Source organism: Pseudophryne corroboree, chromosome 6 (genome assembly GCF_028390025.1).
Source record: "Pseudophryne corroboree isolate aPseCor3 chromosome 6, aPseCor3.hap2, whole genome shotgun sequence".
Lineage (NCBI taxonomy): Eukaryota > Metazoa > Chordata > Amphibia > Anura > Myobatrachidae > Pseudophryne > Pseudophryne corroboree.
Window position 1 is genome coordinate 561,398,916 of NC_086449.1, and position 27,644 is coordinate 561,426,559.

General features: G+C 48.0%; 1 protein-coding gene across 1 annotated transcript in view; it reads left to right on the forward strand.

Moving 5' to 3' along the window:
• The window catches only part of LTA4H (leukotriene A4 hydrolase), a 97,298-nt gene that overhangs the window by 15,865 nt on the left and 53,789 nt on the right, over nt 1-27,644 (forward strand). The window contains exon 3 of the mRNA XM_063927757.1: nt 8,099-8,219. Coding sequence (XP_063783827.1) covers nt 8,099-8,219 — 121 coding nt within the window. The remainder of the gene's footprint in view (nt 1-8,098; nt 8,220-27,644) is intronic.

Consider the following 27,644-nt stretch of genomic DNA (forward strand, 5'->3'; position numbering starts at 1 on the left):
ATGTGTTGAACTATTTCATTGATAAAAAAGGTATTTCAACAAAAATGATTACAATCATAATTAAGTAGAAAGTCCAGGTAGAGAGTATTTTGTCCCTCCTGGAATGGGAGGTATGGATTGTGTATACTAAATATAAACTAATGATGTATGTTAGATTTAAACTAATAGTTTAATAAGACCTGGGCGCTGTTTATATCTCCACCTAATAGAGAGACAAATATGCTATAATATTTTCCTGTAGTGGAACATAGAAAACTTAACCTCTGTACTATTTGTACTACGAACACACTGGCACAGGACTCAGGAGGACTCTCTCTCTCTCTCTCTCTCTCTCTCTCTCTCTCTCTCTCTCTCTCTCTCTCTCTCTCTCTCTCTCTCTCTCTCTCTCTCTCTCTCTCTCTCTCTCTCTCTCTCTCTCTCTCTCTCTCCTGTCCCTGGGTCACTTACAGCTTTCTGCTCTCTCTCCTCTGGTCATGAAGCTCCGTCGGTATCTCATAAAACCTGATAATTCTGTGTCTCTGCCTGCAATGCATACTGTACTGCTCACAATCTGGCAGCCTGGTTCTGCTGCTGCACAAGAGGGAGAGCTAGTGATGTCAGTGTGCTCTAGCTGGGGGACCCCTTGACAGAGGGGGGCCCGGGGTACAGTAGGCCCTGCATCCCCCCCTTAATCTGGCTATGGTGTGATGGAGCTTTCCCTGCAGCTCACAAACGGCTGGCTCTTGTGTGAGTATTCATCTCCCCTGATCACCACAGTTGTTATATAACATCCTGGCACAGAACTAGTTTGGTGGCTGCAGCAGATCCTATTACATTTCAGTGGCACAGTTTGGCATTATTCAGGACCATATTAAAGAAGTCTAACTGCAATTCTTCGCTCACCTCTCTATCAGAGGACATGGCCATTTTCAAATACACATCACTTGTCATATCTGAAAGCACAACCATTATCTATATCTAAAATACAGTGAAATTACCTAATGTCTCTTCCCTGTCTGCTCTGAAAACTTTGTCACAGGGTCACCCCTCTCCTGCACATTTAGTAATTACCATGGGATGGGTTGCGACCGCTGACCTGATATGGAGACATTCGTAAGTGCTGCAACTTTTCAGGCGTGAGAGTTCAGTCTTAAAAGTAGAACTTCCCCGTTTGGTAAACTGTCTGTCCCTCCTATGGTGAGTATTCGTGACAGCCACAAGAAATCAAACCCAGCAACCTTGGCTCTATTTCATGTTACATATAGAGGATGTCCCACTTGCCTGCCTAGGACTGTATCTCTGCTATCTGCTTCCCTTTCAGTAACTAGAACATCCCCTACCTCACCAAATTCAAAATCACTAAGCCTCAGTGGTACCACCAAGTATTGGGTGAAAAGAATCTCTCCAGCGCCATGAACTACCAATGTACCGAAACGGGTTGGGGATGAAATCCCGGCAGCTGGGATCCTGGAGGTCAGTATATTGTCAGAATGCCGGCAGTGCGGCGAGCGCTGGAAAGTCCCTTGCAGATTCGCTGCACTCGCCACGCTGTGGGCTTCGAGGCTCGCCGCACTGGCCACAGGTTCTATTACCACTCTATGGGTGTCGTGGATACCCACGAGAGGGAATAGCCCGGTCACAGTTGTCGGCATTCTCGTTGGTCGGGATCCCGGCGTCGGTATTCTGACCGCCGGTATATTAACTGCATCCCACAGAAACAACCTTGCTACAGTTTAGTGAAGGAGAAAAATTGCCAACTCCGCAAAGATACACATTTAAAAAAAAGAAAAGAAAAGTGCGCTGGATAAAAACTCCACCAATTGACACCATATATCAGAGGTTCCCAAACGCGGTCCTCAAGGCACCCCAAAAGTCCTGGTTTTAAATGTATCCATGCTTGGCCACAGGTGACTTAATTAGAACCTTAGTCAATTTTATTTAACAATCTGTGCTGAGCCATGGATATAAATAAAACCTGGACTGTTGTGGTGCCTTGACGACCGCGTTTGGGAACCTCTCATATATTAATTTGTTGTAAAACTATTTCACTAAAAATACATCCAACTGACTAGTCACTGCAAAAATTTATCTGTGTTCATTCTAGAATATACATAGAATAAGTGCTGCTGATCATACAATGAACTAGCATATAAAAATGATGACACATAAACCATACATACAACATAAAATATGAACAATGTCAATGGTAATGAATAAAAGTCCAGCTGGATATAGATAAATGAGGCAGATGAAATCTATAAATATTGACCGGGTAAGAAGAAACGGAGGATCATGTAAAATGTCAATAGACTGCTTAGTGTCCGTATATATCGTACAAGAGTTACCTTCCTCTTAGTTTCATATCACAAGCACCGCCTGCTTTAATGATCCTGTGTTTTAGCGCTCTACGGCAGCTCTCTATATTGGATCCGTCTTGGACCTCCAATGTCCTGCGGCTCGCTCTCACCGATGGGTCCTGCTGGTTATAGTATTGGGACCAAGTGCTGTAGCATTTAGCACTAGGGCATGCACCGTGCCAGGATCAGTAGGTATGCTGCATGTTAAAGGCTCAATTCAAGGATCTTGGTGCATGTTAAAACCTCAATTCAAGGATCTTGGTGTGAAGGAGAGACCCTTAAGCTCAGTCTGGACAACGTGAAGATAAGCAAGTCAGCAACTAGTTTCGTCCAATAGTTTTGGACTTTTGAGCTTAAAAAAATCCAAAGTATTGGACAAAACGAGTTGCATTTTTGTTGTTGACTCTTTCATTTGGATGAATATTTTTTTTACATCAGACATTGACTGTGGGGCAAATGTTCACACAGTATAGACAGGAATATCCTGGCTAGAATGGTTAATTCTGAAACCCAGTGCCAGATTAAGGTCCACAAGGGCCTGGAGCTGAAATTGTTGAAGGGCCTATTGTGTACCACCACAGGGGTGTGACCTGTGCTGTGGTCTTGTGAATAGTGACATGAGGGTGTCTCCTGTGCTGTGGGGGTATGACCTGTGCTGTGGGGCGGCATCTAGGGGTGTGTAATCATTCCAGTAGTAAGTCGCCTACAGTATGCATATATGTGCTCCTCTGTCTTTATGTGCCTATGCCTGTATGTGCTCCTTTATGTCTGTATGTGCCTATGTCTGTATGTGCTCCTCTATGTCCATATGTGTCTTTATCTGTATTTGCTCCTCTATGTCCGTATGTGCCTATGTCTGTATGTGCTCCTCTATGTCCATATGTGCCTATGTCTGTATGTATGTGCTCCTCTATGTCCATATGTGCCTATGTCTGTATGTGCTCCTCTATGTCCATATGTGCCTATGTCTGTATGTATGTGCTCCTCTATGTCCATATGTGCCTATGTCTGTATGTGCTCCTCTATGTCCATATGTGCCTATGTCTGTATGTATGTGCTCCTCTATGTCCATATGTGCCTATGTCTGTATGTGCTCCTCTACGTCCATATGTGCCTATGTCTGTATGTGCTCCTCTATGTCCATATGTGCCTATGTCTGTATGTGCTCCTCTACGTCCATATGTGCCTATGTCTGTATCTATGTGCTCCTCTATGTCCATATGTGCCTATGTCTGTATCTATGTCCATATGTGCCTATGTCTGTATGTGCTCCTCTACGTCCATATGTGCCTATGTCTGTATCGATGTGCTCCTCTATGTCCATATGTGCATATGTCTGTATGTGCTCCTCTATGTCCATATGTGTCTTTATCTGTATGTATACTGTTCTCCACTATGTCTGTATGTGCTCCACTATGTCTGTATGTGCCTATGTCTATATGTGCCCCTCTATCAATTGGGTACATGATTCTGAAAGTAATACTGACACTTTTGGTAAGTAAAGTAACCCTACCCCTTACCCTTTCCCTAACACTCCCACAGTCTAACCCTCTCCTCATGCAGCTTAACACTCTCCTCCAACAGCCTAATTCTAACCTTCCCCCTAGTGCCTAGCCCTAACCTCCCCTCCCGCAGCCTAACCTTCCCCCTAGTGCCTAACCTAACCCTAACCTCCCCACCCGCAGCCTACACTAACTGCATACTTATATTAGGGAAGAGAGAGAGAGATAAGGGGGAGACACAGAGAGAGAAGGGGGGAGAGGTCAGAGAGGAGAGAGAAAGGGGAGGGGAAAGAAAGACAGAAAGAGGAGGGAGAGACAAAGAGAGAGAGAGAAGTTGGAGACAGAGCGGGTGAGAAGTTGTAGAGGGAGAGAATGGGAAGAGAGAGAGAGAGAGAGAGAGAGAAGGGGGAATATACAGAGAGAGTGGTGGGAGAAAGGTGAGAGGGGGAGAGAGAGAGAGAAGAGAGAAAAGAGAGGAGGGGGAAACAAAGAAAGAAGAGCTAGGAGAAAGAGAGAGAGAGAAGGGGGAGACAGAGCGAGACACAGAGAGAAAGAAGAGGGGAGAGAGAATGGAGGAGACAGTGAGAGGGGGGAGGGAGATGAGAGAAGGGGAGATATAGAGAGATAGACAGAAGGGGAGGAGTCAGAGAGAGAGATAGTGTAGGGGAGACAGAGCGAGAAGGGGGAGACAGAGAGAGGGAGTAGAGGGAGAGGAGAGAGAGAAGGGTGGGACACACAGAGGGAAAGAGAGAAGGCGGGAAGATAAAAGGGAAGCACAGCAAGATAAAATGGATAAAGAGTGTGATACTGTGCTCTCTATGTGACAGTGGATAGCCTTTGCGGGATGTGCTGCTGGGAGCGTGGCTGAACTATAACAGTCCACTATGGATAGAATATACAAAAAAAAAAGGGTGGTTGCTCCCTGCGCACTTCCTTATAGGAAATAATAATATAAATAACATCCAGTGACACTAAAAAATGGGGTGTATTTATTAATTTACAATATTGCAATGTAGATTGCAGATGTTACTATTCACCATAGTGATACCGGTATACACAGGACAAAAACATACATATACCTACAAATACACAAGTATCTATCGCACCAAAACGCGCTCAGTGCGTCTTACTCTTGTGTGCTTACTTCGTGTGGTAGTAATATATCAGTTTATCTGGATTGTAAATACAACGAATCCCTCCTGGGTTTCCAGTATGCAGAGGTCCCGTGTACCAATATGCTCGTCCGATACAGACAAAGTCCTGTACTGCGCCCTGTAATGGTGCCAGGCGGATTTGCTGTCCATGTGCATATACCCCTGCGAGAGGTGTTTGAGTAAGGTGGAAACGAAATCCTTACCTCCTCCGGAGTTTGCTTCAAAAGGACTGGTGAAGTCATCTGTGTACAGTGGTGGATGTCCGTTCCTGGGGATGGATGCGGTGTCTGTCGGCAGACTTCCCTCAGTTCAACTGGTAATCAGGAAGTAAGCACAAAAGAGTAAGACGCACTGAGCGCGTTTTGGTGCGATAGATACTTGTGTATTTGTAGGTATATGTATGTTTTTGTCCTGTGTATACCGGTATTAGGAATTTCGCCCACCCCTTCCCTTTACTCAGTTTTTAGCGTTAACCTTTTTATAATTACTTATGCTAACTATCGCTACGGTGAACAGTAACATCTACAATCTACATTGCAATATTGTAAATTAATAAATACCACCTATTTTTTAGTATCTCTGGATGTTATATGTACTATTACTTCCTGTAAGGAAGTGCTCAGGGAGCAACCACCCTTTTTTTATAGCGAGAGAAAATGGTGGAGGGCACAGAAATAGAAGGAAGATACAGAGAAGGGTTGGAGACAGAGAGAGAGAGAGAGTGAGAAGGTGAACAGAGAAAGAGAGAAGGGTGTGAGAGAGAGAGAGAGAGGGAGAGAGAAAGAAGGGGGGTGGGAGAAGGGGGAGACAGAGAGCAAGAGGAGAGAGAGATGGGGGTGGGGCACAGAACGAGAGAAGGGGGTAGACAGTGAAAGGGTTGAGTCAGCCATCCCCTAAACAAACCCCCACACACAAACCCCCCCCCCCCCCCCCCCCCCCCCCACACACACACACACACACACACACACACACACACACACACACACACACACACACCTCTACAGGCGGCATTGTGTACCTTTCCTACCCCCTCACCCCCTCCCAGGACAGGCAGCACTTTGTACCTTCCTGAGCAGCGGGTCCGGTCTTAAGCTACGGCAGGCGCCAGTCAACCCCTGCAACAGCAGCGTCCCGAGGGGAGGCAGTGACAGGAAGGGAAGAACATGTGAGTGGAGGGGAGGAGCTGGACCACCTCGGCCAGCGCCGCGGCCGGCCTCCCTCTTAGCACTGAGTCCGCATAGAGGCGCAGGGAGTGCGCACCACTGCGCTAGCAAGGTCACGGTTGACAAGTGCACGGAGGGTTGGAGGGGGTAAGGGGAGTGAGTGGGCGGGGGTTCCGACTGCCACTGGTGGTAACCAAAAAAAAAATTAATGTCACCAATGTTTGCTAGCACAGTCTGGGCCTATTTTCATGGGGGCCTGAGCTGCAGCTCCACCCGCCCCATTGTTAATCCGGCCCTGCTGAAACCCTCGTACTTATTCTATTTACAGCATAGGTCTGCAAACTCTGTCCTCATTACCCCACACAGTTCATGTTTTGCAGGTAACCCAGAAAGTGCACAGGTGTATTAATTACTCACTGACACATTTTAAAAGGTCCACAGGTGGAGCTAATTATTTAACTTGTGGTTCTGTAAGGAGACCTGCAAAACATGCACTGTGTGAGGTAATGAGGACAGAGCTTGCAGACCTATGACTTACAGCAGAGGTTCTCAAACTTGGTCCTCAGGACCCCACACAGTGCATGTTTTGCAGGTGCACAGGTGTATTAATTACTCACTGACACATTTTAAAAGGTCCACAGGTGGAGCTAATTATTTCACTTGCAATTCTGTGAGGAGACCTGCAAAACATGCACCGTGTGGGGTCCTGAGGACCGAGTTTGAGAACCTGTGAATTACAGTATTGTGCAGCACAAAGCTGCAGATCAGAACAGCTTGCAGAAAAGACTGTTGGACTTAATCCCTATATAAAGTATAGCATGATTCTAGGTTTTAAAGCAAACCTTTAGTCAGATCACATAAAGGTGCTAAAGCCTTTGATGGGCAAGAACTACCAGTAGAATTGTCTGTGTCTGATAATCTTAGAGCAAAGTTCCCAGGTGTAATTGGCTTCATGTGCTTCTGACTGTTGGACTGTGGCCTGATAATGGGCAGCCCATAGAAATCTGCAACTGATTTGATTAAAAGAAAAAAAAGGAGAAATGATTTAAGGCCCGTACACACTGGTCGATGTATCGGCCGTTCTCTTGAACGGCCGATACATCGCGGGGACCGTCGGCCAGTGTGTACGGGCGATACGTCTGTGAACTCCGTCGTTCACAGACGTATCGCGTCGGCCGCGCAGCACGCCGACAGCCAATATATCTAACGATATATTGGCCCGTCGCTGTGTGTGTACGGGGCGGTCGTCCGACCGCCCGTACACATGCTGCGGCGGCCGGCGGTGATTGACAAGTGAACTGGGCGGGAGCGAGCGCCCGCCCAGTTCATGACGTCAGTCCCCCGACGGATCGGGCTGTGTGTATGCACAGCACACTGCCCGATCCGTACATAGATATATCTGCAGATCAATTGATCTGCAGATATATCTAATAGTGTGTACCCACCTTTACAATAAATTGCACATCTTCCGGTTTCTGGTAAACTCCATTGATTTCTGATAATAGTGCTGTGTGTTCCAAATGATTGTCGCCCCTGAGACTGTATCTGGTTAGCTTGTCAGAAATATTTCTAATCCGCATGAAATCTTTAATTTCAAGAACTGACGTTGAATTCTAGGTTATATTTGCCACCCCTGACTATATTGCCTAGCCATGTGTTTTTTTCCTCTTTATAGAAGCTTTAAAATGAGACCATAGTAACATCCAGGTTCAGACAAAACAGTATATAAGCAAGTATATCTGCGTCCATGACCACATGAGACATTTAAGGAAAAGAGTGACAAAATCGTTGTATAATATGGGGGGGGGGGGGGGGGTGTTGGTCCTGGATAAATGTGTGAGCCTCATACCATAAAGTATTACAAAAACATCAAACTACAGCCTCTTTAGTAGAAACCGCTATGAATCTCTCAAGTGTTTTTTTTTGTTTGTTTTTTTACACAGAGGACAGGAGGCTATTTTAGAGATATGTTCTGAAACCTCCCCGAAATCATCCGCTCTTCAATGGCTTAATCCAGAACAGACTGCGGGGAAGATTCATCCTTATCTCTTCAGTCAGTGCCAGGTGATATTTTCATATGTTATGTAGAGGATGATGAATGCTGTTGTAGTATATGTCTGAAAAGCTTTGGCTAATCAGAAGTTGCGTGCTGCTGAGTACTAATAGGATTTTAATACCTACCGGTAAATCCTTTTCTTAGTCCATAGAGGATGCTGGGGACTCCAAAAAGACCATGGGGTATAGACGGGATCCGCAGGAAACATGGGCACTTTAAGACTTTAAATGGGTGTGAACTGGCTCCTCCCTCTATGCCCCTCCTCCAGACCTCAGTTATAGGAACTGTGCCCAGGGAGACGGACATTTCGAGGAAAAGGATTTTTGTTAACCAAGGGTGAGATACATACCAACTCACACCACACCGTACAACATGGCATTTAACTAAAACCAGTTAACAGCATGAACCAAAAAATCAGCAACAGGCTGATCGAAACTAAAACACAACCTTTGTGTAGCAAAAGCAATAACCATGAACAAGTACTGCAGATAGAGTCCGCACTGGGACGGGCGCCCAGCATCCTCTACGGACTAAGAGAAAAGGATTTACCGGTAGATATTAAAATCCTATTTTCTCTATCGTCCTAGTGGATGCTGGGGTTCCTGAAAGGACCATGGGGAATAGCGGCTCCGCAGGAGACAGGGCACAAAAAGTAAAGCTTTTCCAGATCAGGTGGTGTGCACTGGCTCCTCCCCCTATGACCCTCCTCCAGACTCCAGTTAGATTTTTGTGCCCGGCCGAGAAGGGTGCAATCTAGGTGGCTCTCCTAAAGAGCTGCTTAGAGAAAGTTTAGCTTAGGTTTTTTATTTTACAGTGAGTCCTGCTGGCAACAGGATCACTGCAACGAGGGACTGAGGGGAGAAGAAGTGAACTCACCTGCGTGCAGGATGGATTGGCTTCTTGGCTACTGGACATTAGCTCCAGAGGGACGATCACAGGTACAGCCTGGATGGTCACCGGAGCCGCGCCGCCGGCCCCCTTGCAGACGCTGAAGTTAGAAGAGGTCCAGAATCGGCGGCTGAAGACTCTGACAGTCTTCTAAAGGTAGCGCACAGCACTGCAGCTGTGCGCCATTTTCCTCTCAGCACACTTCACACGCTGTCACTGAGGGTGCAGGGCGCTGGGGGGGGGCGCCCTGGGAGGCAAATGTAAACCTATATACTGGCTAAAAATACCTCACATATAGCCCCCAGAGGCTATATGGAGATATTTAACCCCTGCCAAACTTCACTAAAGAGCGGGAGACGAGCCCGCCGTAAAAGGGGCGGGGCCTATCTCCTCAGCACACAGCGCCATTTTTTCTCTCACAGAAAGGCTGGAGAGAAGGCTCCCAGGCTCTCCCCTGCACTGCACTACAGAAACAGGGTTTAAACAGAGAGGGGGGGCACAAATTGGCGATATAAATATATATATAAAGATGCTATTAGGGAGAAACACTTATATAAGGTTGTCCCTATGTAATTATAGCGTTTTTTGGTGTGTGCTGGCAAACTCTCCCTCTGTCTCTCCAAAGGGCTAGTGGGGTCCTGTCCTCTGTCAGAGCATTCCAGGTGTGTGTGCTGTGTGTCGGTACGTGTGTGTCGACATGTATGAGGACGATGCTGGAGGAGGCGGAGAAATTGCCTGTAATGGTGATGTCACTCTCTAGGGAGTCGACACCGGAATGGATGGCTTATTTAGGGAATTACGTGAGAATGTCAACACGCTGCAAGGTCGGTTGACGACATGAGACGGCCGACAAACAATTAGTAACGGTCCAGGCGTCTCAGAAACACCGTCAGGGGTTTTTTATAAAAAACGCCCATTTACCTCAGTCGGTCGACACAGACACGGACACTGAATCCAGTGTCGACGGTGAATAAACAAACGTATTCCTCATTAGGGCCACACGTTAAGGGCAATGAAGGAGCTGTTACATATTTCTGATACTACAAGTACCACAAAAAAGGGTATTATGTGGAAGTGAAAAAACTACCTGTAGTTTTTCCTGAATCAGATAAAATAAAATGAAGTGTGTGATGATGCGTGGGTTTACCCCGATAGCAAATATTGGCGTTATACCTTTTCCCGCCAGAAGTTAGGGCGCGTTGGGAAACACCCATTAGGGTGGATAAGGCGCTCACACGCTTATCAAGTGGCGTTACCGTCTCCAAATACGGCCGCCCTCAAGGAGCCAGCTGATAGGCAGCTGGAAAAATATCCTAAAAAGTATATACACACAGACGGTGGTTATACTGCGACCAGCGATCGCCATCAGCCTGGAGATGCAGTGCTGGGTTGGCTTGGTCGAATTCCCTGACTAAAAATATTTTATTGATATAGAGCATTTAATAGGATGCATTCTATATATATGTATGCGAGATGCACAGAGGGATATTTGCACTCTGGCATCAAGATAAGTGCGTTGTCCATATCTCCCAGAAGATGTCATGGACACGACAGTGGTCAGGTGATATAGATCCCATACGGCACATGGAAGTATTGCCGTATAAAGGGAAGGAGTTATTTGGGGTCGGTCCGTCGGACCTGGGGGCCACGGCCACAGCTGGGAAATCCAACCTTTTTACCCCAAGTTACATCTCAGCAGAAAAAGACACTGTCTTTTCAGCCTCAATCCTTCCGTTCCCATGTGGGCAAGCGGGCAAAAAGCCAGTCATATCTGCCCAGACATAGAGGAAAGGGAAGTAGACTGCAGCAGGCAGCCCCTTCCCAGGAAAAGAAGCCCTCCACCAGTGGGGGGGTAGTCTCAAGAGTCTCAGCGCGCAGTGGGATCACTCGCAAGTTGACCCCTAGATCATACAAGTATTATCCCAGGGGTACAGATTGGAGAGTCGAGACATTTTTTCCTCGCAGGTTCCTGAAGCCTGCTTTACCAACGGCTCCCTCCGACAAGGAGGCAGTATTGGGAAAAAAATTCACAAGCTGTATTTCCAGCAGGTGATAATCAAAGTACCCCTCCTACAACAAGGAAAAGGGTATTAGTCCTCCACACTATATTGTGGTACTGAAGCCAGACGGCTTGGTGAGACATAGTCTAAATCTGAAATCTTTGAACACTTACATAAAAAGGTTCAAATCAAGATGGAGTCACTCAGAGCAGTGATAGAGAACCGGAAAAAAGGGGACTATATGGTGTCCCTGGACATCAAGGATTACCTCCATGTCCAAATTTGCCCTTCTCAACAAGGGTACCTCTGGTTCGTGATACAGAACTGTCAATATCCGTTTCAGACGCTGCCGTTGAATTATCCACGGCACCCCGGGCCTTTACCAAGGTAATGGCCGAAAAGATGATTCTTAAAAGAAGAAAGGCATCTAAATTATCCCTTACTTGGACGATATCCTGAAAGGGACAAGTTTCCAGAGAACAGTTGGAGGTCGGAAAAGAACTATCTAAAGTAGTTCTACGACAGCACGAGTGGATTCTAAATATTCCAAAAATCGCAGCTGTTTTCCGATGATACGTCTGCTGTTCCTAGGAATGATTCTGGGCATAGTCCAGAAAGAGGTATTTCTCCTGGAGGGGAAAGCCAGGGAGTTATCCGACCTAGTCAGAAACCTCCTAAATCCAGGCCAAGTATCAGTGCATCAATGCACAGGAGTCCTGGGAAAAATGGTGGCTTCTTACGAAGCGATTCCATTCGGCAGATCTCACGCAAAAACTTTTCAGGGGGATTTGCTGGACGAATGGTCCGGATCGCATCTTCAGATGCATCAGCGGATAACCCTGTCTCCAAGGACAAGGGTGTCTCTTCTGTGGGGGCTGCAGAGTGCTCATCTTCTAGAGGGCAGCACATTCAGCATTCAGGACTGTGTTCTGGTGACCACGGATGCCAGCCTGAGAGGCTGGGGAACAGTCACACAAGGAAGAAATTTCCAAGGAAGTGTGGTCAAGTCTGGAGATTTCTCTCCACATGAATATACTGGAGCTAAGGGCAATTTACGATGCTCTGAGCCTAGGAAGACCTCTGCTTCAAAGTCAACCGGTGCTGATCCAGTAGGACATCATCATGGCAGTCGCCCACGTAAACAGACGGGGCGGCACAAGAAGCAGGAGGGCAATGACAGCAAGGATTCTTCGCTGGGCGAAAGATCATGTGATAACACTGTCAGCAGTGTTCATTCCGGGAGTGGACAACTAGGAAGATTTCCTCAGCATAAATGAATTCCACCCGGAAAAGTGGGAACTTCATCTGGAAGTTTCCACATGTTTGTAAACCGTTGGGAAAGACCAAAGGTGGTTATGATGGCGTCCCACATGAAGCGCCAGGTCTAGAGACCCTCAGGCAATAGCTGGGACGCTCTGGTAACACCGTGGGTGTACCAGTCGGTGTATGTGTTCCCTCCTCTGCCTTTCATACCCAGTGTATGGAGAATGATAGGAAGGAGAGGAGTAAGAACTATACTCGTGGTTCCGGTTTGGGCCAAGAAGAACTTGGTACCCGGAACTTCAAGAGATACTAGAAAGGATCTTGATTCCGCAAGAATCATGTCTGTTCCATGACTTACCGCAGCTGCGTTGACGCCAGGGCGGGTGAACGCCGGATCCTAAGGGAAAAAGGCATTCCGGAAGAGGTCATCCCTACCCTGGTCAGTGCCAGGAAGGAGGTGACCGCACAACATTATCACCGCTTAGGTGAAAATATGTTCCATGGTGTGAGGCCAGGAAGGCTCCACGGAAGAATTTCAACTAGGTTAATTCCTACATTTCCTGCAAGCAGGAGTGTATATGGGTCTCAAATTGGGGTCCATTAAGGTTCAAATTTCGACCGGTCGATTTTCTTCCAGAAAGAAATTGGCTTCAGTTCCTGAAGTCCAGAAGTTGTTAAGGGAGTACTGCATATACAACCCCTTTTTGATGTCTCCAGTGGCACTGGGCGATCTCAACGTAGTTTGGGATTCCTAAAATCACATTGTTTTAAACAACTCAAATCTGTGGATTTGATATATCTCACATGGAAAGTGACCATGCTGTTGGTCCTGGCCTCGGCCAGGCGAGTGTCAGAATTGGCGGCTTTATCTCACAAAGCCATATCTGATTGTCCATTCGGACAGAGCAAAGCTGTGGACTCGTCCCCAGTTTCTCCCTAAGGTGGTGTCAGCGTTTCACCTGAACCAGCTTATTGTGGTGCCTGCGGCTACTAGGGACTTGGAGGACTCCAAGTTGCTGGATGTTGTCAGGGCCCTGAAAATATAGTTTCCAGGTCGGCTGGAGTCAGGAAATCTGACTTGCTGTTTATCCTGTATGCACCCAACAAGCTGGGTGCTCCTGCTTCTAAGCAGACTATTGCTCGTTGGATTTGTAGTACAATTCAGCTTGCACATTCTGTGGCAGGCTTGCCACAGCAAAAAATATGTAAATGCCCATTCCACAAGGAAGGTGGGCTCATCTTGGGCGGCTGCCCGAGGGGTCTCGGCATTACAACTCTGCCGAGCAGCTACGTGGTCGGGGGAGAACACGTTTGTAAAATTTTACAAATTTGATACCCTGGCAAAAGAGGACCTGGAGTTCTCTCATTCGGTGCTGCAGAGTCATCCGCACTCTCCCGCCCGTTTGGGAGCTTTGGTATAATCCCCATGGTCCTTTCAGGAACCCCAGCATCCACTAGGACGATAGAGAAAATAAGAATTTACTTACCGATAATTCTATTTCTCGGAGTCCGTAGTGGATGCTGGGCGCCCATCCCAAGTGCGGATTATTCTGCAATACTTGTACATAGTTATTGTTACAAAAATCGGGTTATTGTTGTAGGAAGCCGTCTTTCAGAGGCTCCTTTTGTTATCATACTGTTAACTGGGTTTAGATAACAAGTTGTACGGTGTGATTGGTGTGGCTGGTATGAGTCTTACCCGGGATTCAAAATCCTCCCTTATTGTGTACGCTCGTCCGGGCACAGTACCTAACTGGAGTCTGGAGGAGGGTCATAGGGGGAGGAGCCAGTGCACACCACCTGATCTGGAAAAGCTTTACTTTTTGTGCCCTGTCTCCTGCGGAGCCGCTATTCCCCATGGTCCTTTCAGGAACCCCAGCATCCACTACGGACTCCGAGAAATAGAATTATCGGTAAGTAAATTCTTATTTTCTCCTTCATCCTAGAGGATGCTGTGGACTCCAAAAGGACCATGGGGTTTATACCAAAGCTCCAGACCGGGCGGGAGAGTGCGGATGACTCTGCAGCACCGATTGAGCAAACATGAGGTCCTCATCAGCCAGGGTATCAAACTTGTAGAATTTTGCAAAAGTGTTTGAACCCGACCAAGTAGCTGCTCGGCAAAGTTGTAGCGCCGAGACACCCCGGCAGCCGCCCAAGATGAGCCCACCTTCCTGGTAGAATGGGCCTTCACTGATTTCGGTAACGGCAATCCAGCCGTAGAATGTGTATGCTGAATCGCATTACAGATCCAGCGTGCAATAGTCTGCTTAGAAGCAGGAGCCCCAATCTTGTTGGAAGCGTACAGGACAAACAAAGCCTCCGTTTTCCTAATACGAGCCGTTCTGGCAACATAAATTTTCAAAGCTCTGACCACATCGAGAGACTTTGAATCAGCCAAGGCTTCAGAAGCCACAGGTACCACAATAGGTTGGTTCATGTGAAACGAAGAAACCACCTTGGGTAAAAATTGTTGCCGAGTTCTCAACTCCGCTCTATCCTCGTGGAAAATCAAATAGGGGCTTTTGTGAGACAAAGCCGCCAATTCTGACACCCGCCTTGCGGACGCTAAGGCCAACAGCATGACCACTTTCGAAGTGATAAATTTCAACTCAACCATTTGTAAAGGTTCAAACCAATGTGACATAAGGAACTGTAACACCACGTTAAGGTCCCATGGTGCCACTGGGGGCACAAATGGAGGTTGGATGTGCAGCACGCCTTTCACAAAAGTCTGTACTTCTGGAAGTGAGGCCAATTTCCTTTGAAAGAAAATTGATAAGGCCGAAATCTGCACTTTAATGGAGCCTAACTTCAGGCCCGCATCCACACCTGCTTGTAAAAAAAAATGGAGAAACCGACCCAGCTGAAATTCTTCGTAGGAGCCTTCTTGGATTCACACCAAGACACATATTTTCTCCAAATACGGTGGTAATGCTTCGCCGTTACCTCCTTCCTAGCTTTCAGTAGAGTGGGGATGACCTCACCAGAAATACCCTTTCGCGCTAGGATTTTGCGTTCAAACGCAGCCGCGGTAAGTCTTGGAACATGCACGGCCCTTGCTTGCTCGTAGAGGAAGAGGCCAGGGATCTTCTATGAGTAATTCCGGAAGATCCGGGTACCAGGCCCTCCGTGGCCAATCTGGAGCAACGAGTATCACCTGAACCCTTGTTCTTCTTATGATCCGTATCACCTTTGGGATGAGTAGAAGTGGAGGGAATACATAGACCGACTGATACACCCACGGTGTCACTAGGGCGTCCACTGCTACTGCTTGAGGGTCCCTCGACCTGGAACAGTATGTCTGAAGTTTCTTGTTGAGGCGAGACGCCATCATGTCTATTTGAGTAATTTCCCAACGACTTGTCACTTCTGCAAAGACCTCTTGATGAAGACCCCACTCTCCTGGATGGAGATCGTGTCTGCTGAGGAAGTCTGCTTCCCAGTTGTCCACGCCTGGAATGAAGACCGCCGACAGAGCGCTTGCCTGTTTTTCCGCCCAGCGAAGAACTTTTGTGGCCTCTGCCATCGCCGCTCTGCTCCTTGTTCCGCCCTGGCGGTTTATGTGCGCCACTGCGGTTATGTTGTCCGACTGAATCAGGACGGGCAGGCCGCGAAGAAGATGTTCTGCTTGTAGAAGGCCGTTGTAGATGGCCCTTAATTCCAGAATGTTTATGTGCAGACAAGCCTCCTGGCTTGACCATTTTCCCTGGAAATTTTGTCCCTGTGTGACTGCTCCCCAACCTCGGAGACTTGCATCCGTGGTCACCAGGATCCAATCCTGGATCCCGAACCTGCGTCCCTCTAGAAGGTGAGTACTTTGGAGCCACCACAGGAGAGAAATCCTGGCCCTGGGAGAGAGGCTTTTCTTCCGGTGCATGTGTAGGTGAGACCCGGACCACTTGTCCAACAGGTCCCACTGAAAAACCCTGGCATGGAACCTGCCAAACGGGATGGCCTCGTAGGCCACCACCATCTTCCCCAGCACCCGAGTGCATTGATGAATCGACACCCTTGCCGGTTTCAGAATCCCCTTGACCATGTTCCGTATTTCCAGAGCTTTTTCCATCGGGAGAAAAATTCTCTGTAGTTCCGTGTCCAGAATCATGCCCAAGAACGACAGCCACGTTGTCTGAATCAACTGTGACTTTGGCAAATTTAGGAGCCAACCATGTTGCTGCAGAACTGTCAGGGAGAGCGCAACGTTTTTTTAGTAACTGCTTCTTTGACCTCTCCTTTATCAGGAGATCGTCCAAGTGCGGGATAATTGTGACACCCTGCTTGCGCAGGAGCACCATCATTTCCGCCATTACTTTGGTCTTCCACGGCCCGAGGATTTTCACCAAACTGCAACGTCTGAAATTGGTAATGACAATCCTGAATAGCAAACCTCAGGTAAGCCTGATGAGGAGGATATATGGGGACATGTAGGTAAGCATCCTTTATGTTGACTGACACCATAAAATCCCCCCCCCCCTTCCAGACTGGAAATCACTGCTCGGAGAGATTCCATTTTGAATTTGAATCTTTTCAAATATAGATTGAGGGATTTTAAGTTCAGAATCTGTCTGACCGAGCCATCCGGCTTCGGGACCACGAACAGGCTTGAATAAAACCCTTCTCCCCGATGTGACGGGGGTACCGTGACAATGACTTGCTGTTGACACAGCTTTTGTATTCCAACGCACACCACTTCTTCTCTTTCCGGAAGAGAAGCTGGCAAGGTGGGGGGGCACGTCTTGAAACTCCAGTTTGTATCCTCGGGCCACAATTTCCAGCACCCAAGGATTCAGGCCTGAGTGAGCCCAGACCCGACTGAAGAGCTGAAGACGTGCGGACTCCCGCAGCGGAGCCCCAGCGTCATGCGGTGGACTTGGCAGAAGCTGGGGAGGACTTCTGCTCCTGGGAGCTTGCCACAGCCGGTGATCTTTTTCCCCTTCCCTTACCTCTAGCAGCAAGGAAGGAGGACCCTCGTCCTTTTTTGAATTTACTAGACCGAAAGGACTGCATCTGAGGCGGAGGTGTTTTCTTTTGCTGTGGAGGGACAAAAGGTAGAAAAGATGACTTACTCGCGGTAGTTGTAGATACCAGGTCCGCGAGCCCCTCACCAAACAAAACACTACTCTTATACGGCAGTGCCTCCATAGCCCTCTTAGAGTCAGCATCACCATTCCATTGATGAGTCCATAATGCTCTCCTAGCCGAGATTGCCATGGCATTGGCCCTTGATCCCAAGAGGCCAATATCTCTCGCAGCCTCCCTTAGATAGACTGCAGCGTCCCTAATATGACCCAGCGTCAAAAGAACGCTATCCCTATCCAGGGTGTCCAAGTCAGATAATAAGTTATCTGCCCACTTTTCAATAGCACTACTCACCCATGCTGATGCCACTGCAGGTCTGAGCAGTGTACCCGTAGTGACATAAATAGATTTCAAGGTAGTTTCCTGCTTACGATCCGCAGGATCCTTTAGGGACGCCGTGTCAGGGGACGGAAGCGCCTTGTCCACATTGGGGGTCGACTCCCACTTTTTCCTATCCTCAGAGGGAAACGGATATGCCATAATAATCCTCTTGGGAATCAGCAACTTTTTGTCAGGAATTTCCCAAGCCTTTTCAAAAAGAGTATTCAGTTCATGAGAGGGAGGAAATATTACCGGAGGTTTCTTTCCTTTAAACATACTGACCCTTGTCTCAGGAACAGCAGGGTCTTCCGTGATATGTAACACTTCTTTTATTGCCACAATCATGTACTGAATGCTCTTAGCCAGTTTAGGATTCAACCTGGCATCACCATAGTCGACACTGGAGTCCGAATCCGTGTCGGTATCTGTGTCTGCTATCTGGGTAAACTAAAGTTTTTGTGACCCTGAGGGGGTCTGAGTTTGTGACAAAACATCTTCCATGGATTGTCTCCATGTTTGGTTCTGAGACTCAGATTTGTGTAATCTCTTATGCAACGAAGCCACACTTGCATTTAAGACACTCCACATATCTACCCAATCAGCAGTCGACGGCGCCGACAGAGTCACTCCCACATTCTGTTCTGCCCCCACACCAGCCTCCTCCTGGGAAGAGCATTCAGCCTCAGACATGTCGACACACGTGTACCGATACCCACTATCACACTGGGCTATAGGGAACAGACCCACAGTAAGGCCCTTCAGAAAGACAGAGAGGGAGTTTGCCAGCTCACACCCAGCGCCTCACCTGGTCTAAAGGAATATACAATGCCCCAGACCTTGCAGTGTGTGTGTGTGTGTGTGTGTGTGTGTGTGTGTGTGTGTGTGTGTGTGTGTGTGTGTGTGTGTGTGTGTGTGTGTGTGTGTGTGTGTATATATATATGTATATATATATGTATATATGTATGTGTGTGTGTGTATATGTATATATATATATATATATATATATATATATATATATACATATACACACACACACATATATATATATATATATATATATATATATATATATATATATATGTGTGTGTGTGTGTGTGTATGTATGTATGTATGTATATATATATATATATATATATATATATATATATATATATATATATATATATAAATTTTTTTTTTTTTTTCCAACACTAAATATGCTGCGCCCCCTCCCACCTGTTTTTGCACCCTGTTACTTGTGACAGAAGTGAAGGGCCAGGACCGGCGTCTCTGCAGCTTGCTGTGAAGAGAGAGAGTAGATGGCGCTGACCAGAGCTGGAAGTATGAAGCCCCACCCCTAAATGGCGTGCTTGAGTCCCGCTTATTTTTAAACTGGCGGGGGTCTGTATACAGTGCCTGGGCACTGTATACCTCTTTGCCAGATCCCAAAAAGAGGTTTTATTGCTGCCCAGGGCGCCCCACCTGCGCCCGGCACCCGTGTAGTGCCGTTTGTGAGCGGGAGCAATGGCGCTGCGCGGTACCTACTGATGTCTTCTGCCGCCTTCACTGAAGTCTTCTTTGCTTCGGTTACTCACCCGGCTTCTCTCTTCTGGCTCTGTGAGGGGGACGGCGGCGCGGCTCCGGGAACGAGCAGTTAGGCTATACCAAGTGATCAGACCCTCTGGAGCTAATGGTGTCCAGTAGCCTAAGAAGCAGAGCCTTTAACTCACAGAAGTAGGTCTGCTTCTCTCCCCTCAGTCCCACGAAGCAGGGAGCCTGTTGCCAGCAGTGCTCCCTGAAAACAATAAACCTAACAAAGTATTTTCTAGAGAAACTCTGTAGAGCTCCCCTAGTGTGTGTCCAGTCTCTCTGGGCACAGAATCTAACTGAGGTCTGGAGGAGGGGCATAGAGGGAGGAGCCAGTTCACACCCATTTAAAGTCTTAAAGTGCCCATGTCTCCTGCGGATCCCGTCTATACCCCATGGTCCTTTTTGGAGTCCCCAGCATCCTCTAGGACGAAGGAGAAAGCTGATTTCTGGGTATGTGTAACCAATTTGATGCCCTAGGCAAGACTTTGGCTGGTGCCCCTTAGCATCGCCGCTAGTTACACCTCTGACCCAGCACCCCTCTCCTAGCACAGCACAGATCACAGCAGCAGGCAGCAACACCGATCACCCATAGCAATCCTCATTTTAGAGCCCTATGGTAGCAACAACATTTGTGACCCGATATTTAAAAACAGGGACCCTGCGCACCAAAGGTGCGCGTTCCAAAAAAGCAGTGTGTTCTTGCTGGGAAGGTATGTGGCCACACAATAGCGCAACCTTATTCACGTTATGCCACACAGTAGTGCACCTTATACACATAATGTCACAAAGTAATGCCCCTTACACATTATGCCACACATTATTACACACCAACACCCCCCATCCTTCCCTCACACACTCACTCCCCCGGTCTGGACACTGCAGACTCTGGGCTGGCTGCAGGGCATCGGGTAGTGCAGGCTCATCCTGCCAAAGACCAATGGAGGAATAGCGGCTGGGCATGAACAGCAGCCCTTCTCCAGGACCAGTGGCCATTTTTGTTACTTGCTCCCCGATCAAGTGCTCCCATTGCTGCCAGCTAAGAATAATTTATTGTCACTACAACATTGGACATGTATAACGAAATTACATACAGTTCACTCGTATATAAAATACACCAGTAAATTTAGCAAAGTTGAGAATTCAGCCTAATAATTACAGAAGGGAGGAAACTGTTCCTCAACTTACTAGTTCGACATCCTAGACATCTATAACGTTTCCCTGACGGCAGAAGAGAAAAGAACACATTACATGGGTGGCTGCTATCTCCAAACATCTTATTTGCCTTTGGACAAACTCCTTGCAGCGACTACAATCTGGTAACCTAGGCAAGGATTGGCCAATGGTCCTCTCCGCAGATTTAATCACTCTATCCAGGGCAACAAGATCAGAACACTTGGCGTTACCATACCACACCGTGATTGCATAGGTCAACAAACTCTTAATCACAGAGCGTTAAAAAAAACAAAAAACAGAAAAACTGCCGCCCGATCTGATCTAGAGCTCCGATCCCGGTAGGCAGCCAGAGCCGTTGGTGCCATCTGATGCCGCGGAAACTGCCGTGGCCCACTGTCGAGCTGAGCCTGCCCTATGCTTGGAAGGCATATCCCTAGGCGTTTGCCTACGCCTAGTGCTGCCTCTGTGTGCAACACATTGGGTTGGTCACTGAATAGACCACTAAGTTACCAGCAATACATGACTTGTTTTTGCTTTATTTCATTTGTTTACACTCCTCACCATTTGCAGAATTAGGTAACTGAAACAAAGCATTTACATTATTCTATGTTTATCTGTACTCTGAGCCTGATTGAGAGTTGTACAAACTGTAATGCAAATATTTACTGAATTAAACTATTATTGGCTGCGTTCTGGTCGCACTTCATGTGCGCCAAGGTACCTTAGTGATGCCGCTTGCAGTGAGGATTAATTCACAAAGTGACAGTCGGAGACCAGTCAGATGAGGGGAGTGTGGGCAAACGTGCAGGTGTTTCCATGGCATGTCTCAGCCTACATCCTACACTGCTGTGTATTTGTACGCATTCGCTTGGATCTACTAAGTCGGCGGTGGGCGTCTCAAAGCTTTTCCAGACTGCTTTTAGCATATTTTCACACAGCCGCTGCGTACAAATTAGGAGCTATGAATGCATTAGCGTACAACTCTGAGTCAGGCCATAAGTCAAAGTTATTGTACAGAATATAATCCAATATATTGAGTTCCTTTAAAATAATTTGCCACTTAAATCCTTAATTCTTTAGAACAGCAGTTCCCAAACTTCAGAGCCACTGGCGCATTGGTTCCATAAATATATCTTTAGCGCCCCCCAACACACACAAAAATGCAACATTTAACCTAACCGTTTTCAATATGCAATCCTGCAACTTGGTAAACTATATAGATAATGTGTATAATATAATTTCCCGGCAGACGGAATGCGCTATACCAGCAGCGGCATCCTGTCGCCGCGCTCGCCAGTCATCGTACCCAATTGCTCGCTTCGATAAATACGGATGTATGTATATATGTTCCAGCATAACTCTGTAATACCTGGAGCAATATACACCAAACTTGGTACACACATGACTTACAATCTGTAAAAAAAAAATATTGTGGGGGTAAGACACCCCTAACACCCCTAGGGGTGGGGGTGGAAAGAGGGCGACATGTAAAAATCCATAGTTTCTCTAGCATCCATAAGGAATATTTGGGAATTAGTACGATGGGTATAGACGGGGTCCAAAAAAGCCGGTGCATTTTAAATTTCTTCAACTGGGTGTGCTGGCTCCTCCCCTCTTTGCCCCCTCCCACAGGCAGTTTAGAAAAAAGTGCCCTCAGGAGAGGATGCACACTGTATGGTGTCAGAGCCGCTTCCCCGCTGCAGGACCACCGTCCTGAGAAGTTGTTGTACAGCGGGGCACTACGCCTTAGAGGTCAAAATCGCAGCACGCCGCACACCCCTAACATTGCCTGAAGGTGACGGCAGTGGTGAGTACAAACTGGGGGCCCCACTAGGGGGGGGGGGGGGGTTCCCCCAGTTCTTTGTTCGTCTAAAACGCAGGGGCAGCATACGGGACTGGGGGGAACCTGCTATAGCCCCCCTTTGTACACTGGCAGCTGTAGTGTAATCTAACACTTCTGTGATGTTTTACACTTTTCTGGAGTCCGTATACCGATCTATGCAGCTCTGGCGCCATTACAGGGGGCGGAGCTTCCTCAGTGCGGGACCAGTGGTGTTTTGGCGCTTTCCTCTGCTTACAGTTGCAGGATACGCAGGAAAACTGTTACAGGGGTGTAGCAGAGGGGGAGAGCTGCTATTGTACAAAATATTTGTCCTGGAAAGTACTAAAACACTGATGTTATACCGTGATATAACAGCTTGCAGCCTCACTGGTGCTGTTTAGCTTGGGTGTGCTGTTCCCTTCTCTCTGTCTCCCTCTCACATACAGTAAGGGCAGGCTTGCTATTATATTACTTGTCTGTGTGTGTATATGAACAGACACCAATTATGCAGTGTATGTCACACCAGATTCTCTCCCTCTACATCTGGTTCCATATCATGTGAACAATGCAGTCAGTCCTCACAACTCCAGTGAGGGGGCTGGGGTGGAGGGTCAAGAGCCTTCCAGGATAGGTGCCATAAAATTCATGATTTCAGATATGCCCTCTCAGCTCACTGCTAATACTCAGAAAACTCAACAACTGCAGCATGCTGTTGCAGACCTAGCTGCAAGGGCAGATGTTCCTCAGCCCCCTCTATAGATCAGGACCACAAAAGCATGGGTTACCTGCTTTACTCCCAGACTCTGATGTCGAAATACAGGAGGAGGGGGAGGCATTGGATCCTGTTACTGGGGATTCCCCTTCTACACAGGGTATTGAACCCCCTTATTCTTGCTATACGGGACGTGTTAAAAATCTTTCTAGAGGACGCAGCAGCACAGCAGTAGTTTTTCTTACCACAGAACAAACTCATCACTTTCCCTGATTCTGCAGAGTTAGATGACCTGTTTAAGTCAGCCTGGAAAAATCCAGATAAGAAATTCCAGGTGTCAAGACTGTTTGTTTTTGCACACTTTCTCATTTGCTCCTGAAGGCAGGAAACTCTGGGAAGAACCCCCGGCTGTAGACGTTTCGGTCTCTAGTGTTCACTCTAGGATTTTTTTAGGGCAGGGTGCTGATCACGGGGAGGGCACATTTTTCATTCGGGAGGGCACATTTTTCATTCGGGAGGGCACATTTTTCATTTAGAAGGGCAAAATTAGGTACATACTATAATGCTTGGTCCTCCCATTCTGAAAGGCCAAAGAATGGACAGTGCCCGGCGAAAAATTTAGGAGCGCTGTTTTTCATGGGGAAGGAGCACGGCCACATAATAGTGGCAATTCACATTACACCACAGAGTAGTGCAGCTAATACTCACTGCACCAGGTAGAACCTCCTATACACACTGCGACAGGTAGATCACGTTATACATATTGCGCCAGATAGAGCACATTCTACACTTTGCGCCAGGCAGAGCACGTTATACACAATGCACCAGATACAGAGCACTAAGAAACATTACACCACGTAGAGAGCACTGAGAAACATTGCACCAGGTAGAGAGCACGTTATACACATTGCACCAGGTAGAGAGCACTGAAAAACATTGCACCAGGTAGAGAGCACGTTATACACATTGCACCAGGTAGAAAGCACTGATTAACATTGCACAAGGTAGAGAGCACATTATGCGCATTGCACCAGGTAGAGAGCACGTTATACACATTGCACCAGGTAGAGAGCACGTTATACACATTGCACCAGGTAGAGAGCACGTTATACACATTGCACCAGGTAGAGAGCACGTTATACACATTGCACCAGGTAGAGAGCACTGAAAAACATTGCACCAGGTAGAGAGCACGTTATACACATTGCACCAGGTAGAGAGCACTGAAAAACATTGCATCAGGTAGAGAGCACGTTATACACATTGCACCAGGTAGAAAGCACTGATTAACATTGCACAAGGTAGAGAGCACATTATACGCATTGCACCAGGTAGAGAGCACGTTATACACATTGCACCAGGTAGAGAGCACGTTATACACATTGCACCAGGTAGAGAGCACGTTATACACATTGCACCAGGTAGAGAGCACGTTATACACATTGCACCAGGTAGAGAGCACGTTATACACATTGCACCAGGTAGAGAGCACTGAAAAACATTGCACCAGGTAGAGAGCACGTTATACACATTGCACCAGGTAGAGAGCACTGAAAAACATTGCATCAGGTAGAGAGCACGTTATACACATTGCACCAGGTAGAAAGCACTGATTAACATTGCACAAGGTAGAGAGCACATTATACGCATTGCACCAGGTAGAGAGCACGTTATACACATTGCACCAGGTAGAGCGCACTTAGAAACATTGCACCAGGTAGAGAGCACTGAGACACACTGCACCAGGTAGAGAGCACTGAGACACACTGCACCAGGTAGAGAGCACTGAGACACACTGCACCAGGTAGAGAGCACTGAGACACACTGCACCAGGTAGAGAGCACTGAGACACACTGCACCAGGTAGAGAGCACTGAGACACACTGCACCAGGTAGAGAGCACTGAGACACACTGCACCAGGTAGGGCACATTTTTGATCTCTGCTTTTTTTGTGCCAATTTTACTTACTGGGGGCTGATGCTGCGGGAGTTGATTGCGCTGGTCCCCCCTCACACACCGCGGAGCTGGTTAAAAATGGCCACCACATTGATCCATGCACACAGAGGAGGGAGGGCTGGGTTTGCCTCGGCGGGAGAAGCAAACCCAGCCCTCCTTAGCTTACCAGATTCCCTTCAGCCAGCGCATCAGCGCGACAAGCCTAAGGCAGCTGCAGGGGGCAGTGACAGCGCGGCGGGACAGAGCGGCGGGGAGGAGCAGGGGGCAGTGACAGCGCTATGTGACAGAGCAGTGGGGAGGAGCAGGGGGCAGTGACAGCGCTATGTGACAGAGCGGCAGGGAGGAGCAGGGGGCAGTGACAGCGCTATGTGACAGAGCGGCGGGGAGGAGCAGGGGGCAGTGACAGCGCGATGTGACAGAGCGGCGGGGAGGAGCAGAGGGCAGTGACAGCGTGATGTGACAGAGCGGTGGGGAGGAGCAGGGGGCAGTGACAGCGCGGCGGGACAGAGCGGCGGGGAGGAGCAGGGGGCAGTGACAGCGCGATGTGACAGAGCGGCGGGGAGGAGCAGAGGGCAGTGACAGCGTGATGTGACAGAGCGGTGGAGAGGAGCAGGAGGCAGTGACAGCGCACCCGGCGCAGCGGTGAGTAGGCAGTCCTTTAGTAATCAGCAGGGCGGGCACAAACGGGCAGGGCGCATTCTGCCACTCAGAAAAGGGGCAGGGCGCAGCGCCCCGTGAAAGAAGGCTAGAGTGAACACTAGGTCTCTCGCCTATCTAAAAAGGCAGTATTACCAGCTCCGGGCTCCTTTAACATAAAGGACTCTGGAGATAGACTTCAGTGTAGTCTCTATTTTTCTATCTACACAGCTGCAGGGGTATCACAAAGACCGGTAATAGCCGGTTCCTCCCAGAGGACAGAAAGTGTTCCTCCCAGAAGACAAAGAGAGAACACTCCAGGAGATGACCTGAATGGTTCTCCGGCCCACTCGAATATCCATCCATCTTTGGTTGTTGGGGAAGATGGTAGCCTCATATGAGGAGATCCAGTATGGAAGGTTCCATGCCAGAACATTTCAATTGGATCTTCTGAGCAGGTGGTCCAGATCGCATCTTCAGATGCGCCGGATAATACGGCTGTCACCTCTGGCCAGGATTTCCCTCCTGTGGTGGCTGCAGTCCTCCAACCTACTGGAAGGTCGAAGTTTCGGGATTCAGGATTGAATCCTTCTCACGACAGATGCAAGCCTGAGAGGTTGGGGAGCTGTCACCCAGGGGGCTCAGTTCCAGGGCAGCTGGTCAGCACACGAAGCCCGACTTCCGATCAACATTCTGGAACTTTGGGTGATCTACAATGCTCTGCTTCAGGCCTCTCCTCGGGGATCACGTGATCCAAGATCAGTCGGACAATGCCACGGCAGTGGCGTACATAAATCGACAAGGAGGGATAAAAAGCAGGGCCTACATGCGAGAAGTGCCAAAGATACTCCTCTGGGCAGAAAGAAATGCAAGAGCAATGTCCGCAATCTTCATTCCGGGAGTAGACAACTGGGAAGCGGACTTCCTGAGTTGTCACGATCTGAGAGTGAGGGCTCCACCATCAGATGTTTCAGCAGATCATCGACCGGTGGGGCTGCCCACAAATAGACATGATGGCTTCTCGACTCAACAAGAAGTGTCGCTGGTATTGCTCATGAACCAGGGAGCCTCAGGCGAGGCCAGTAGATGCACTGACGTTGGCTTGGCCTTACCGTTTGGTCTACCGGTTTCCTCCAATTCCATTGATCCCAAGGGTGCTAAAGCGAATCAGAAATCAAGGAGTCTATGCAATTCTGATTGCCCCGGATTGGCCTCGGAGGGCGTGGTACGCAGATCTTCTGGAATTGTCCGTCGAAGACCCTTGGCCTCTGCTAATGAGAAAAGATCTTCTTCAACAAGGGCCGTTCGTCTACCCGGACTTACGGCGACTTCGTGTGACAGCATGGAGGTTGAGCGGAATATTTTAGCTCAGAAAAGCCTTTCCAAAAAGGTTATTGCTACCATGGTTCAGGCTAGGAAGCCTGTGACGTCAAAACACTATCATATCTGGAAAAGATATGACTCTTGGTGCGAGGAACGCACGTATCCGCCTGCAGAGTTCCATTTGGGACGTTTCTTACGTTTCCTGCAGGCTGGTCGTCTGGGTTCCTTTTTAAGGTCCAGATTTCATCTCTCTCAATTTTCTTCCAGAAGAAATTGGCAGTGTTGCCAGAAGTTCAGACCTTCTTGCAAGGGGTACTCCACATACAACCTCCTTTTGTGCCGCCCACGACACCCTGGGATTTAAATGTAGTGTTGGTATTTCTAGTCCTCCTGGTTTGAACCTCTGATGACGGTAGAAGACAAGTACCTCACGTGGAAGATGGTGAGGTTACTGGCCCTGGCATCTGCTAGGTGTGTGTCAGAATTGGGGGCCCTATCGTGTAAAAGTCCGTATTTGGTCTTTTACGAGGACAGAGCGGAGCTCCAGACTAGGCAGCAGTTCCTGCCGAAGGTCGTCTCTGCGTTCCACTTAAATCAACCTATTGTGGTTCTGGCACTTCTGCTCCTCCGGAGGCATTGGATGCTGTGCGAGGCTTGAAAATCTATATCAAGAGAACAGCTCAGATCA